Source organism: Momordica charantia (genome assembly GCF_013281855.1).
Source record: "Momordica charantia cultivar OHB3-1 chromosome 7 unlocalized genomic scaffold, Mcharantia_2.0 BLBB01000007.1, whole genome shotgun sequence".
Taxonomy (NCBI): Eukaryota; Viridiplantae; Streptophyta; class Magnoliopsida; order Cucurbitales; family Cucurbitaceae; genus Momordica; species Momordica charantia.
The window spans coordinates 300,921-315,741 of record NW_028275165.1 but is presented as its reverse complement, the minus strand read 5'-3'; the positions used below and the strand labels follow the sequence as shown (position 1 = coordinate 315,741).

The 14,821-nt window shown below is 34.7% G+C and overlaps 2 protein-coding genes across 2 annotated transcripts; one reads left to right on the top strand and one right to left on the bottom strand.

The window, feature by feature from the left end:
• The first annotated feature begins 415 nt into the window (after positions 1 to 415).
• Positions 416 to 8,340, top strand: LOC111017454 (hydroxyproline-rich glycoprotein family protein). The gene is made up of 11 exons (XM_022293205.2): positions 416 to 774; positions 1,214 to 1,286; positions 1,866 to 1,940; positions 2,589 to 2,650; positions 2,749 to 2,817; positions 4,193 to 4,221; positions 4,346 to 4,553; positions 4,651 to 4,893; positions 5,435 to 5,479; positions 5,843 to 6,851; positions 7,874 to 8,340. The coding sequence occupies exons 1-11, from the start codon at positions 661 to 663 to the stop codon at positions 7,882 to 7,884; spliced, it is 1,938 nt and encodes a 645-aa protein (XP_022148897.1). The 5' UTR covers positions 416 to 660; the 3' UTR covers positions 7,885 to 8,340.
• A 181-nt stretch (positions 8,341 to 8,521) lies between these two features.
• On the bottom strand, positions 8,522 to 10,247 carry LOC111017455 (leucine-rich repeat protein 1). Its single transcript, XM_022293206.2, has 6 exons — positions 9,944 to 10,247; positions 9,774 to 9,845; positions 9,253 to 9,396; positions 9,082 to 9,153; positions 8,919 to 8,990; positions 8,522 to 8,832 (listed from the first exon to the last, which is right to left on the bottom strand). Exons 1-6 carry the CDS (start codon positions 10,156 to 10,158, stop codon positions 8,757 to 8,759), a joined length of 651 nt encoding a protein of 216 aa, XP_022148898.1. The 5' UTR covers positions 10,159 to 10,247; the 3' UTR covers positions 8,522 to 8,756.
• Positions 10,248 to 14,821: the final 4,574 nt, after the last annotated feature.

The following is a 14,821-nucleotide window of genomic DNA, read 5'->3' as shown; positions in this document are numbered from 1 at the left end:
CAATATAATTTAGCTAAAATCTTAAAAATAATTAAAAAAACAATATATTTACAAATTATAGTCGCAAAGGAAAATAAGTACCAAACAAAACGAATTGAATATTATGAATAATTAAAACTAATGATGGAATGGAAAATGAACAGAGCAGCAATTGACCATTGATTGTGGAACGCAAAGAAAAGGAATTTTATAATAATTAAAATATGATTCGAAGATTACAACAATAATATTTAATTAAATCAGAATAAATAAAAAAAAAAAATTCTAAATCACAGTCAAACGGAAATGATCAATTCCACTAATTTTGCGCACTACTACGTGGCGTTCAGACACTAAATCTGAAAGAATACATTTTTTTTAATAAAATGGAAAAGAGAAGTCAAGAGGGAGAAGAAGAACGAAGCTTTGGGATTTTTTTTTCCTTCGATCAAATTGGAAATAATAAAAATTTATTTATTGATATTTGGGTCTTCCATTTCTGGCTGACGCAAGCTGAGAATGGAGGAGTTTGAACGAAGAAAAAAGTGGCATTGATGGCTTTTCTTCATCTTCCACTTTCCTACTCTCTGCGTATCTTTTTCCCCTTTTCGACTTCGAATTTCTTCGATTTCTTTTCGCCTTCTCCGATTTCGTGGAGGGACGCACCAGAAAGGAGCAGCTATGAAGACTTCTTTGCGGAAGTTGCGGGGTTTAGGACTGCACAAGCACGAAGCTAAGGACCGTATAGATCTTCGTCCTTTGGCTCAATTGGATGAGCTTGCTCAGGCTTCTCGGGTATTTTGCTTTTACCCTTTTGGGCTTTCTGGGGATTGCGGGAATTAGCGAAATCTATGAGGGGGCTCTCCGACATTTCTTCAATTTCTTCCTGGGTTTTTCTTATCTTCTCACTCTTGTGAACTTTCTAGCTGTGGAACTGATCCCTACTAACGGGATTGTGTTTCTTCAATTTGTGTCTGGCGAATAATTGAGATTATTAGATGTGCGGGGAAGAATGGAAATGGGAATTTTAGGGTTTTGGCTGTGGTGGGAAGAGATTGGATTCTCTTTTTCTCTCCTCTCTCTCTTCCTTTTATTTTTCCGCCCGGGGTGGGGTTAATCTCCTAGCAAATCATCGTAGGAATGCTATTCAAAGCTTTAGTGCTTTTAAGGCTTGTTTTAGGTGTTGATTAATATAATCAAATTCTTACTGCTTAGTCTGGCCTTGTGATTTCAGGACATGGAAGAAATGAGAGACTGTTATGACAGCTTACTTTCTGCAGCTGCCGCTACAGAAAATAGTGCTTACGGTAACTTTTAGATCAACTAATTGTTACAACTTATTGACTTTCAGTTAACTTTCCTGTATATCTCTTTCCAGCTGTTTGAATCAACAGCGCCTATCCATTCAGTTTTACTTCATTTTGATGTAATGATGTGCATATTTCACTTACATTTTCTCTGTGAACAAAATGCAATATGATACTAATTATGCATTACGTCTGCAATGGTCTTATTCTATTGTAGATTTGGTGATAAGCTTAATTTCAGTATATATGCAAAGGAATGAATGATCGAGATTGCCACCAATATTATTGAATCATAAATAGGATGCTATAATGCACAATGCTCAATGACGTGAATTCTGTGGCTCTTCTTAGCCAATGTTGTTGCACTGTTAATTATCATTCGTGGTGGGTAATTTTCAAATCTGGAGCAAAGTGATTTGTGGGATTTCTTTGAATGCACAATGTAGCATGATTCTTTTACTTCCATTGTATTTAGTTTTGATATTGGGCCTATGGGTATGTCAGATCTTAAGATCTCTAACCAGGTTGGTATGACTAGTCCTGTAACTTCATTATCTAACAGTTGTACTTTATTTTCAGAATTCTCAGTCTCATTACAAGAAATGGGTGCATGTCTTCTTGAGAAAACAGCACTGAATGATGATGAAGATAGTGGTACGTTAAATGTAAATTTTTTTTCAATGCCATTAATTATAATAGGCATGTGGTGTTAATGATGGTGAAGCTAGTTGTACATTAAATGGTCTAATTGACATTAATCATCATAAAATAAATGTACTCATATGCCTTTTTAGCCAAATAAATCTACTGTGAAGATGAAAAACTAAATGAAAAATATTTTGGGGCTCTCATTGAGGGTGTTGTTAATGGAAATGCCTGCTCGTATTTCTTCTTGCAATCTATGCTGCGACCATTATGGTCTCAAGCATTTTGCCTGGTTTTTGAATTGGTGCTAACTGTTAAGTCCTGAGATTTTGGTGCATCCTTTTCAGTTCTGCTTGTCTTTATTTTAGGTAGACATTTTTAGTTTAACTTCTATTCTCTTCTCTCTCTCCCTATCTCTCCCTCTCTCTTATTTTTATTTTTATCATCTTCTAATTTTGTGGATGCCTCATTATTTTAACTTATAGCTATCCGTTTGCTAATTCATAATTTTTCTAGAATAATTTATGCTAATTGCATGAAGATACTTCCTGTTTGAAGCTTAATTGTTCGTTGGATAATTTCCTAGTGTGGTTGGCTTATTTATTTCTATCTCAAGCTTGGGAATGATGTGTTACGTATCTTCTTACCTCCATGCAGGTAAGGTTCTGCTAATGTTGGGAAAGGTGCAATTTGAGCTCCAGAAACTTGTTGATCGATATGTGAGCTGGCTTCTCTCTCTCTATTTGTCTGTCTGTCTATCTGATGCCAAATTTATTGGTTTTGAGGGCTAAAATTGAATACTGCTTCAATTTGTCAGCGTTCTCATATTTCACAAACAATAACTCGTCCATCTGAATCTCTTCTGAATCAACTTCGAACAGTTGAGGTATGTCTAGATGGATTGTTTATCTAATTGTATTTGGCTAGTGTTTCTTTCAGATCTTGTATAGTGCATTAATTCTGCAACTGGCCATACTACCTTGTTTGTGGACATTGGTTTGTTATTTATTACTGTTGTTAAATTTAATGATCCACAATCGTAAATCCTGATATTGTTTGAGCATTCACGTATGTATGGGCATCCAGTTCTCAGCAACATATTATCCAGTTGCCATTTATGGCAATGATTATATTGTTTTTATCCTTCAGTGAATATTGTGCTGAAGATTGAGGCTGTACCTTTCTGTTGATCAATACAAAGTTGTTTCTTATCTAAAAAAAGAATATTATGCTGAAGATTGAGCGAGTGCCACTGCCACATTACCACTACTTCTAAATGGTGAATGTTTGTGGTTGACTGCTGTTCCCATCCCCTACCCTCTAGTTGTTTGTGGGATATTTTTACTGGGATGGCACCTACTGGATAGTGGAATACCCAGGAAAAGAGTCTTAAAAGGCTGAGATAATTTTTTCTCTTCCTTTTTCTTTTCTTGTTTTGGGTAGTAAATGGAGGATTCTTCACTGAAGGTTGAAAATTTTTCCAAATTATAAATCTGAACTTTTCAAAGAAATTATGAAGGCCTTGTTCACTGTAGCTAATTATCTCAAATTGTCACATGTTCAAGCGTTCGATGCATGCAAGTTTCTGAAAAAACTCGATCTTATTTATGATAATAGAGTAAACCATGGGAGATTCGAGAGCTCCTCAACTCTCCCAAGAACTCTCAAAATATGAGCCTCACAAAAGATATAAAAAACATACCCCTCCTATCCAACCTCCGACTCTATAAAGCACTCGCAAAAACATACCTCATGACTCTCCCTCCCTAAATAACAATATTCTTTGGGGTCCACAAATCATATACCCTCACTCACTGCATGGTCCCCCTTTCTCTTTCCTCTCTTATGAGTGTAAAACTTTGTGACCTGAGGCCTATCAGTTTCACGACAGATTATTTTCTTGTTTTCAGTTGTTATCCTTTTGCCATTTTCTTGGTCGTTGGTTAATTTCCTATGTTGTATGCATTTGCAACTTTTCTGTGGGGATGTGTGTAAATCTTCACATGGTTATTGAATTGTATTTAAACCTCAACATGATTACTGAATTATCTATGTATAACATATTATGACTATGATCTAGATTTCTCTCTGGGTTTTGTACCTTTTCCTGTACGCCATTTATATTTTATTTTGTTTATGAATAGCTTGCACCCCTTTGGCACGCTGTGAATTAACAATACTGTTTTATCAAATTGTATAATTGTTTCAATTTTGACAATCTTGTGAATATTGATGCCATACTGGCCTTTCCTTGGATGCAGGAGATGAAGAGACAATGTGACGAGAAAAGGTTTGTTGCAAATAACTGTTGTTACTTAAGCCCATGTGTACTTTAACCCCTGTGCATATGAGAGCCAGGTTGGTGATTAATGTTCTGTCGATGATGTTCTCCCATTTCATTGTATAATTCACAGAGAAGTATACGAGTACATGAGACTGAGGCACAAGGAGAAGGGGAGGTCAAAGACTGTTAAAGGAGAGAGCTTTACATCGCAACAGTTGCAAACAGCTCGAGAGGAATATGATGATGAGGCAACCTTATTTGTTTTCCGGTTGAAATCGTTGAAGCAAGGACAGTCTCATAGTCTTCTCACGCAGGCTGCTCGTCACCATGCTGCTCAGGTTCAGTTGTCTATTTCATGGGTCTTCTCCTTTTTCCTCTTTAGGACCGTCCTATGCATTCTCTATTTGATGATTCACACCATCTTTTTGAAAACAGCTATCTTTCTTCAAGAAGGCACTTAAATCTCTTGAATCTGTGGAACCACATGTCAAATTGCTGACAGAACAGCAGCACATTGATTACCGATTCAGTGGACTAGAAGACGACAATGTCGATTATGGGAATAATGATGGTGTTGATGATGATGATGGTTATGATGATGGTGATGATGGGGAATTAAGCTTTGATTATGGGCAAAATGATCATGATCCTGATATTTCAACATTTCGAAGTCCTGAGGTGATTGTTTAATTTATAACACTGACCCAATAATTTGAGAAGGTCTTTCCTTTCATCTGTGCATTTTGTGGAGACATCTGAAATAGGGTTTAGGAAAACAACTTATTGTATATGGTCTTTGTTGATTTATCTAAAGAACTAAATTCTTTTGTAACCACTTAGTTGGCCAACTGATGAAAGGGATAAGCTATAATCGTAGATATCTTTGAGGTCATGTGTCTATAAACCCATGATGGTCACCTATCCGAGATATTAAAGTACTTTCTCTGGATTTCTTGATGCAAATATTGTAAGGTCATAGTTGTCCCATAAGATTAGTTGTGGTGTATATATAACTCGAATACTCACAATCTTTAGGAAAAAAGCACCCAAGTCTATCTTTACCAATTTTGCATTTGGGATGATGATATGCTTTGCATCATGTTTATGTAGTGTGTGGGAAAAGCAGAATATATGTGTAGGGGAAAAACATCTTACATGGTTTAGTTGTTGATTTAAGCTCTCAAGTATTTGCTAATTGAGTAATGTGTCATTGATGCAGTTGGATCAGCCAGATCTTGCATTTCACCACGTGGAAGCTGTGAAGGTAAACATAGTATTCTTCTTGTACTTTTTGTATTAATTATGACTCCATTTAAAATTTATTCCCTTCTTTAGGATGTGCTGAAATGTGGTGTGGCTATTGATTATTTTATTTTTTTAAAATTATCTTTAGATATTTTGTCATCACGGAGAGTTATCATTTATTGCATTGATCGTGCAGACTTCTAAATATCACTTTACTTATTTTTAATGTTGGTTTAGCATTTTCTTCTTGATGAAGCGTTGGCCTTTGTAAATAGCTTAGTTTCTGTTCCTATTTCACATTTAATATCATTGATACATGAAAGTACAAAGAACATGAAGTCTGCCATCGTCAGTGATTTCTTTTCAATGTGGCTTCCTGCAGGAAAATCTTGACAGAAATCGTAGGAATTCCTTTTCTTTTGGTGCTAGAACAACAAGCCAATCTGCCCCACTTTTTCCTGAAAAAAGATTTGATGCTGCTGAAAGAATAAGACAGATGCGGCTTTCATCAACCCGGAAGTTCCACACTTATGTTCTACCCACCCCAGCTGATACAAAGGGTTCAGTTTCTGGGGGCCCCGGAAACCCGGTGCCTAACGCCATACAGACGATACATCAGCAAAATTTGTGGCGGCATTCGTCACCACTGGAACCTAGGAAGTACGACAAGTTAGTCGGAGATGAAAATATGTCAGGACATGGTGCTGCAAAGACGCAGTCTGTACTCAAGGAGAGTAACACTAACACAGCATCCACTCAGTTACCTCCTCCTTTGTCTGATGGGTTGCCACGGCACAGTCCAGCTGCAGCTTCTTATGCTAAAAAAATTAAGAGACTAGCCTTTTCGGGTCCTCTAATAGGTAAGCCATCAGCTAACAAATCTGTTCCAGTCGAAAACCCCCAATTGTTTTCAGGACCTCTCTTACGAAATCCAATGCCCCAACCTTTATCATCATCACCAAAAGTGTCCCCAGTTGCTTCCCCTACTTTTATTTCCTCACCTAAAATAAATGAGCTTCATGAGCTTCCTAGGCCTCCCATTAGTTCAACATATAAGTCGTCAAGACCTTCAGGTTTAGTTGGTCACTCGGCTCCATTGGTATCCAAAAGTCAAGGACTCTCTACTGCCACTAAAACTGTAGTAAGGAGTACAGCGTCTCCATTGCCAATGCCTCCCCTCCAAACCATCACACGCAGTTTCTCCATTCCTTCAAGGAGCCCTAGGGAGACAGATACCTTATTTCATGAGTCAAAGCCTCTGGAAACTTCTGAATCTTCTGCAATGGCCTTAGACACGACGTCACCTCCCTTGACACCACTTACCTTATCTAACAACCAGAGTCATCCATCAACAGGTTCGGAGAATGTGGTCCAAGTCCTGCAAGTTAAAGGTAAGAAAACCCTTCGCCATTGATTATCTCCATGTCTGGAAGTTAGTTATCCTAATTCTCTTAAGATATCTCGTGAATTAGGTTTTATATGAATTGTGATTATTCAGGTAAACCTCAATATTTGTGGTTTTAAATTGAAGCACGTGGTGGTTGAATGTGTAGTTTCTTGGATTAATATGAGAAGTGGCATTAATTTCAGTTTGGAGTAGTTTATGGACCATCTCAGTTAACTGCCGAAAATGCATGGACTAGGCACCTGGATATTTGATTCTCAAAAGATATTTTACTTATTCTGTTTCTAGATTCCACAAATTTTATTATTTTTAATGCTTGATTGGACATTAATAAATTGATAATGATCTTAGCATATTTTGTTTGCAAGTAGATAATTAGTAACCATGTTGCTTTGCTATTAGTATTCATATCGAAAACTCATAGCTTTTGAATCTATATGGATGTCTAGCAATGATAAGGTACACGAGTTACTGAAAACTTATTAATTTGTGCCAAGCATCGAAATATTACATGCAACAACAGCGACAGTCAAATGCAATATATCTTTCTTTGATTTTTGTCATTGTCCAACCTTGGCCTACACAGAGATTTAGATTTGGATATTCTTTCTCCCCTTTGTACTAACTATTAGATGAGGTCAATTGAGATGGACATCATAGACGTACTGAGGACGAGGAATGAGACCCAGTGGAAGCATGTTAGGAAGCGATGCGGGGTAGTTTGACGTGAATAGAAGGAGATCGATAGTATTCTGGGTAACTGGGAAATGGGTTCATAAGGAACTCATAACTGTTGAACTGTGCTGAGTCGAGTAATTGCTTGGAATTAGGTTGAGTAGGATAAAACTGAAACAAATCAGCAAGAGATTGCCTTCTTTTATGGTAAAGACTGGAAACATAGAGAAAAAAGAAAGATCTGTGGCTTGTTTTGACATCATTAGCTTTGTCTTCTGTTTCTGAGAATGTGTGTCTTGTTTTTTCCAACATTGATGCATTTATTTGAAACAGGTGCAGATTGATGAAACCTTATGTGGAGATCATTGTCTGTTGATGGCAGTCAGAAATGGTCGGGGCCAAAAGTTAGTTGTTTCCAACCATCATCCAGTACAGGTCTTTCCTATGTTGTAAATAATTCCTCATCTATTCTGTTCTCATCTCATGATGATTGATGACCACTTGGCTCGTAATTATTTAAATAATTGCCATTTCGTTCATCACCCAACGAGTTTTGTATCTCCCCAAGCAATTTATGGTGAAAAAGAGAGAAAAATCCCCCCTACCACCCCCCAAAAAGAACCCACAATAACAAATTATTTTCCCTTCCAATTTTGTACCCTTTAGTTTACACTTTCTAGGTTGAGAAATTAATGCTTCTACAAAATGTTGAATGTATTGTGACTTTCTTCTTTCATTCATGGATCAAGTGGCATTTCTTCAATTGATATGAGAAGATTGTGTATACAAATTCAACTTCAGATGACACTTGTTATCGATTTGCTTGTATTACTATTTATTTATTTGTATATGAATTTAGGCGTTTTTGGGTAACGAGGTAGGTTCGAACCGTGACCCTAAGTTTACATTTATATGTGAGATTCTTTTTGAGATTCTTTTTAATCTCAAGTTACGGGTTACTGATCTTGTGTTAACGCAAGATTTGGATTAGTAATTTCTTTGCATTTTCTTCCCTACAGCTTATAATGTGCAGGCTTTTCTTTTACAACATTGTTCAATCCTCAAACATCTGCCTCGATGTATTAGAAACTGATCGACCTCCCAAATGCTTGCATTGCAATCTTTTGATATGGAGTACTATAAGTCATACTTGTTTTACTTAAATACAGAAACCTCTTTTCCCTTTCAACCGAGAGCGACCACGTTAAGTTAAACATCAGCAGCTTCCTCCATTTTCGTACCTCACAAACCCCATCAGTTCTGGCCCTTCCAATCTCGGGTTGTTCTTGAAGCTACATTGAAACACAGCAACTCGGTCAAAGAAACATTTATTAGGAGAATGGGGTTGTAAAAACTAATCAAATCGATCAATAATCACCTTTCCTCTGAAAACTTGGAGAAGGAGCCCGATGTCGGGATCGTCCCGCACAAATCGTTATCCGACACATCGCTGTGAAGATGGAACAGCTAGATTATAACATGTCATCTAAGGTGACAACATCGATGGACGGACGAATGAATGACAAGAAGGTTATACTAACATGATTTTGAGGTTGCCAAGTTTGGTGAGTTGCCTTGGTATTCTTCCGGTGAGCCTATTCCCATTCAATCTCCTGTAGTTCCATTTTGGAATTTGATTGGTTAAATTATAAGTTTGATAACTCAACTTTTAAAGATGTGTAATAGACGAATGACAACGAGAGGAGACTCACAGAAAGTTGAGATTGGAGAGGTTGGAGAGGGAAGGAGGAATGGGCCCAGTGAGATTGTTGTGGTAGAGATCTAAGCTGATGAGGCTGTTCAGCCGTCCGATCTGATTGGGTATGGGACCCACTAATTCATTCATGTACAATTCCCTGCAAGTGAAGAAGAACAACCACACCCAAACGCATTAAAGTTTGCAATCAATGAGTTTCCCAAATCCAAACTTCACATTCAATTTCATTATCACCACCATCCCTAATTCAACTTTCTATTTCCCCCACCCCATATTAAATTTTCCATTAAATTACAATTTTAGTCATTCAATTTTCATAGTCACCTCCGACACCACCACCACACGTCCTTCGTCTTTGAATTATCATGCTGTCTACTAATACGTGACTGAAAATTTATAGACCTATTAGACAGTTCTTCATTAAACTGTGATAAAACGATATTGTTGAAACAACTTCTTCTTGTTCTAAGACATATCAAACTAATATTGAATTTAAAAGCTTAAGTCGAGACTTACAGATACTGAAGGTGTCCGAGGTTCCCTAGCTCAGGAACTAAGTTGCCAGACAGCTTTGCATTTCCGAGATCACTGCACCAAAAGATTGCACACACATCTCGAATCTAAAAGTGATTTACGAAAACATGCATCTAATTTGCAAGAGTTTGAACAGAAGACGAGGGACGTACAGGCGGGTGACGTGGTTATCGGAGTCGCAGGTGACATGGAACCAGGTGCAAGGATCCACAAGAGTGGGATCCCAGCTCTGTAAGACATTGTTTGGATCCTTGACTGCTCTTCTCAGCGCGTACAAAGCATCACCTTCAGAGTTGGGTGTTATGGGGACCAACAAGTTTGAGAGCACAAGAAGAAGAAGAAGAAGAAGAAGAAGAAGCCTCGCCATTTTCAACCACTGAAGCTTTTTAATTTCACAAACACACACACAGAGAAGTAAGGGATATATATATTTATACAAGGAGAATTTTATAGAGCCCATAAAAGGGGCTGCCCAATGGCTTAGTGTTGTGTACCACTCTTGACGTCTTGTTTTTGTTGCATACTTTCCCCTCTAAATTCTCCCAATTTTCCATTTGGTACCACACAAAAAACTGTAAAAACTTCTTTTTTTTTACCTTCCAAATAAAACTCTCTCTCTCCCTCTTTATTTCAGGATCGAGGTACGACGATAAAGAAAGAAATATATGTTAATTATCACTAAATTATTTATGTTGGCGGGTTCTAATAAGTTTCTAATTAAAATCCTATTTAGTGTCTAATATTAAGGTAACGATTCTAATAGATTTATGGGGTTGAATTTGTTAATTTACTATTTAATTTCTTGGTTTAGTGAACACTAGATCAATATAATGGGAAGAGTATAAAAAAAAGAGGGAAAAATTCCAAATTGAAGTAGTAGAAGAAATAATTATATGAGGAAGTGTGTTTGCAATTGGGTAATAAATTTGATAGAAAGGGGATGTGGTGGGAAGAAAAAATTTGGTAGAGGGACAAATTTGTCAAATGTGGTCCTCTCCTGTTGATGGAATGTGACACCACCTTCATACCCACCCAATGTCTTCTCCTTTTATTCCTTTGTTTTTAAAAACTAACAAAATTTGAACAAATAGGAATATGGTAAGAAGAGCAATAAGATGGTGTTTGTGTTTTTTCTTTTTAATTTACACTATTCATGAAGAAAGACTTTGAACTTATTCTTAATCGCTAATCACTTGTCATTGTTAAAGAAGCACTCCTCGAAATTAAAAATTATTTTAAGAGCACAATTCAGAACAACTTTTTTTAAATAAATATCATCAACCTACATTTTCTAATACATATCCGAATTCTACACTCACCCAACAAAATTATCATATTTCTATAGCTTATTCTTTGTAAATATGACAAAATTATTTACCACACCCACAAGTGAAGTCAAAATAATGAAACCATTATTCACGAGTGGATTCAAATAGTAGATAGTGAGTTCAACCCTTTATATTTTATTATTGCGTTAAACCATTATTATAGACTACAATGTGAGGTAAATTTTAATATATATTTTTCCAATAATTATATAAACAAAAAGTCAAAGAACAATATATATATATATATTTTGTTTGAAATACCATTCATAAATACATTTTAAAAATAAGGAGCAGAGAAGAAAATGGGTGAGTGGTACGAAGAATCCCACGCTTGCTAAAAATAGGGTTCTTCTTGCTTCATGGTGGGGGTTTTTCCCTCCTTAATTATTAAAAATGACTTTTTTTTTTTAATGAAAAAGATAAAACTTTAGAAAAAAGAAAGTTTGACCCATAAAAGAATATGGTATTGTGTTATCTTTTTGGTATTGGTGGGCGTAGCATAGTTTTATAGGACCGATGGAATTTCCGAATAATGTCTCTCTTTTGAGATTCGTGGTGGTCGGAAGGAATCCCATTATGATTATTTTTATAATTTTATCTCCCAAGTTCGTGAAGGAATGACGAGATATTTACTGCTAGGACGATTCAAAACATTTATTGTGGTTTTTATATTTTCAACTTTCGTGTATTTTAGTCTCCGAATTTATGACTACATCTCCTAAAATATCATGCAAAAATTATGATTGGAAGACGTGAGATAAAAATGAAAATAAGTGGTTACTTTTAACATGGACCAAAATAAAGTCTTTAAACTTTTATTCCTACCGAATGACTATCAATCAACGTAAATTGGAAGAAAAAAATGTCATTGTATACACTCATCTTTTCTACTCTCATATCTTATTAAATTGTCAATAACCTCATACAGTTAAACTATTTACTAATTAGTACATAATTATTCGCTTACCTTTACTCTTATGCGTAAAAAAGCAAAAGAATAAAGTCATTAATTATTAAAAATTTTGTGTCTAAATTTTTAAATTTTGAAGTATCTTTCTCAAAGGCTTCTTTCTTTTTTTTTTTTTGTGGCATTTAAACTAAGGGCCTCCTTAATTTTGTTTGACATTTGAATGATTTTGAACTGAAAGTAACTAATGGAATACTTTACTTTCACATTAATTCTTTTAAAGGCAAAGCATCTTCCTTTATTGTTCTTCGACTACAAAAGAGGGTTATATTTTCACACATATATAGCTAACTTATATTGACAAAATTTCAAAATTTCTTTTCATGAATATGGTAAAAATGGCTGTTCCGATAATATTTTTATCACATATTTCATCAACAACATTAACCATGTTTTGAAATTTCTATATAGAACTAAAAAAGATATTCTTTCAACTCTCAAATGATTCATTTTTAATCATAGTTAATTATAGTTAAAGCGAACATAGCTCAGCGGTAATTGACATATACCTCTCCCCAACATGTTGTAATAAAATATTGTTAAATCATAGTGCATTCTTTTAAAATATTATTTTTTTAGTTGAACAAATGTAAGAGTTGGAGATCAAAGCTTTGATTCACTAAGTTATATTCCGGTTCGCAGTATAAATAGATATAAAATTTAAAGTAGATTTAATGATGTTTTTGAAATTTAAAAAGGAGGGAAAAGGAAAATGTAATTTGTTGGAAGGATTAGAATGGGAAAAGGACCACTTAGAGGTGTGAAGAAAAGGAAGTGTGATTGCAGATTGCATGTGACTGTGAGGATTGAGGACTCTTCTTTTGATGCCTAATGCTTCATAAAAATAGGTCCCTCCACATCTTTTAGTTTTGACTTTCCATTTTCATCAAACAAACCAAAACTAAATTCAAAATTTTGTTTTTGTTTTTGTTTTTGCTTTTGCTTTTGCTTTGAAAGAAACATTAACGACACAAAATTAAATCTCCCTATAGATATTATCATAGAGTCCTATGTTCACGACATAAGGATTTCCATATTTATTTAGGGTAATATCTCATTCAATTTTCCTATCAAAGATTAAGAAAAGGTACGTACTTTGATCAAGTTACTATGTAAAAAAATAAATATTAATGTCACATTATCATCCTCTCAGTGAATCTTATCATGCAGTAAGGTAAGTCATGATTGAAAAAATTCAATATACTACTGATAGAATTTTAAAATAATAATAATAAAAAGAAAAAGAAAAAAATTATATAAACATTAGAAACCCTAAACTATTTATGAAGCTAAAACACATAGAGGTGTTTTTATGAGTTGAACTTTAAAAGTTTGATTTTGATCCTTAAACCTTTGTTCATTTTCTATTTTGATCTAACATTTCAGAATTAGTTAAAATCTCAATTTGGCTGTTATGGTTTGAGCTTACTTAAAATTATCAATTTGGTTCTTATGGTTTGAGCTTACATAAAATATCATTGTGGTTCAGACTAAGTTAGAATTTAATTTTTGTCAAAGCGAACATAGCTCAGTAGTAATTGACATGTACCTCCAACCAAGAGGTTGTGAGTTCTATCCCCCAACCCGACATGTTGTACTAAAAAAAAAAAAATTCATAGGGTTATAAAATTTTTCAATTTGATTCGTATAGTTTGGTTAAATATAATATCTCATAAATTGTCAATAAAATATTTTATACTCACATGAAAATACACCTCTTTTCTTCGATTTTTTTTTTTTACTTAGCCGTGAACTAAAATAAAGTTAGTCAGCATGCTTAAATAGAAAATACTAACTCATTATCAAATAAACCAATATCATTCTTAATCTTTTAAACTCCACATGAAAATTTTATATTTAGTATGTATGGTAAAGATATAATATGTTTTTTTTTATATAGTTATGACATTTAGATGAATAAATGAGTTGTATCACATTTTCAACATTTTAACTGTTTATTGTTTTTATGGTAAGGTATTACAAATAAACCAAAAGAAATAAAAAAAAAAAAAAGAAAAAGAAATGGTGGGTAGTAATCATTGAAATGAAATCCAACCATTTGAATATGATGTTAGATTAGATGGGTAGGATATTAATGATGATAAACATGTGTCCTTAAAAGAAGTGACTTTGACTACCCAAAAAAAAAACTACTTTAATAATATCTTTTGTTTTCCCTCCCATTGCTTTTCAATTCTTTATGAAAAGGTGTAACAAACAAATAATGAAGGGAAAAAGTTTTGTTCTAGTCTTTGGTTAGACATCTCAAGGACAAGGTTTTGTCCATCACACCCCATTCGGTGTTTAATCACACAAAAAACCAATTTCTCCCCCCTTGACTCTTCGAAACTATAATCCACACGTTTCACCGTTGACCTATTCAAACTTTATCTCGATATGACATTTTCTTTGAGACACTATGTTATCATTATAAGTTGTAATTTAAAATTTTCTTTCAATAGTCTTGCAACGATGGTAAGTTATTTGTTGAAAAATTCTTTCATCGAGATTCTAATCTATGGAGGGAACCTTTTAAGAGTGTAAAAATCCTATATTTGAATTGTTGGGAGTATAACCAAAGTCTCATATTGGCTACATAAACGAAAGGCTCGTGGCGTTGGAAACTATTCCTTTTCAAGTTAGAGCAGACCTAACCAATTTCTCTTCCATAGTTAGAAGCATATAAACAGTTAAACCTTAATAGAAGGAATTAAACCAAAGTAAGGAAAGAAAAA

Coding starts and splice junctions, on each gene's coding strand:
- LOC111017455 (XM_022293206.2), bottom strand. CDS start 10,158: ATGGCGAGGCTTCTTCTTCTTCTTCTTCTTCTTCTTCTTGTGCTCTCA. Junction 8,991..9,081: donor CTTGGCAACCTCAAAATCAT/GTTAGTATAACC, acceptor CCATCTTCACAG/CGATGTGTCGGATAACGATT. Junction 8,833..8,918: donor TCCAAGTTTTCAGAGGAAAG/GTGATTATTGAT, acceptor GTTTCAATGTAG/CTTCAAGAACAACCCGAGAT.
- LOC111017454 (XM_022293205.2), top strand. CDS start 661: ATGAAGACTTCTTTGCGGAAGTTGCGGGGTTTAGGACTGCACAAGCAC. Junction 1,941..2,588: donor GAATGATGATGAAGATAGTG/GTACGTTAAATG, acceptor ACCTCCATGCAG/GTAAGGTTCTGCTAATGTTG. Junction 5,480..5,842: donor ACCACGTGGAAGCTGTGAAG/GTAAACATAGTA, acceptor GGCTTCCTGCAG/GAAAATCTTGACAGAAATCG.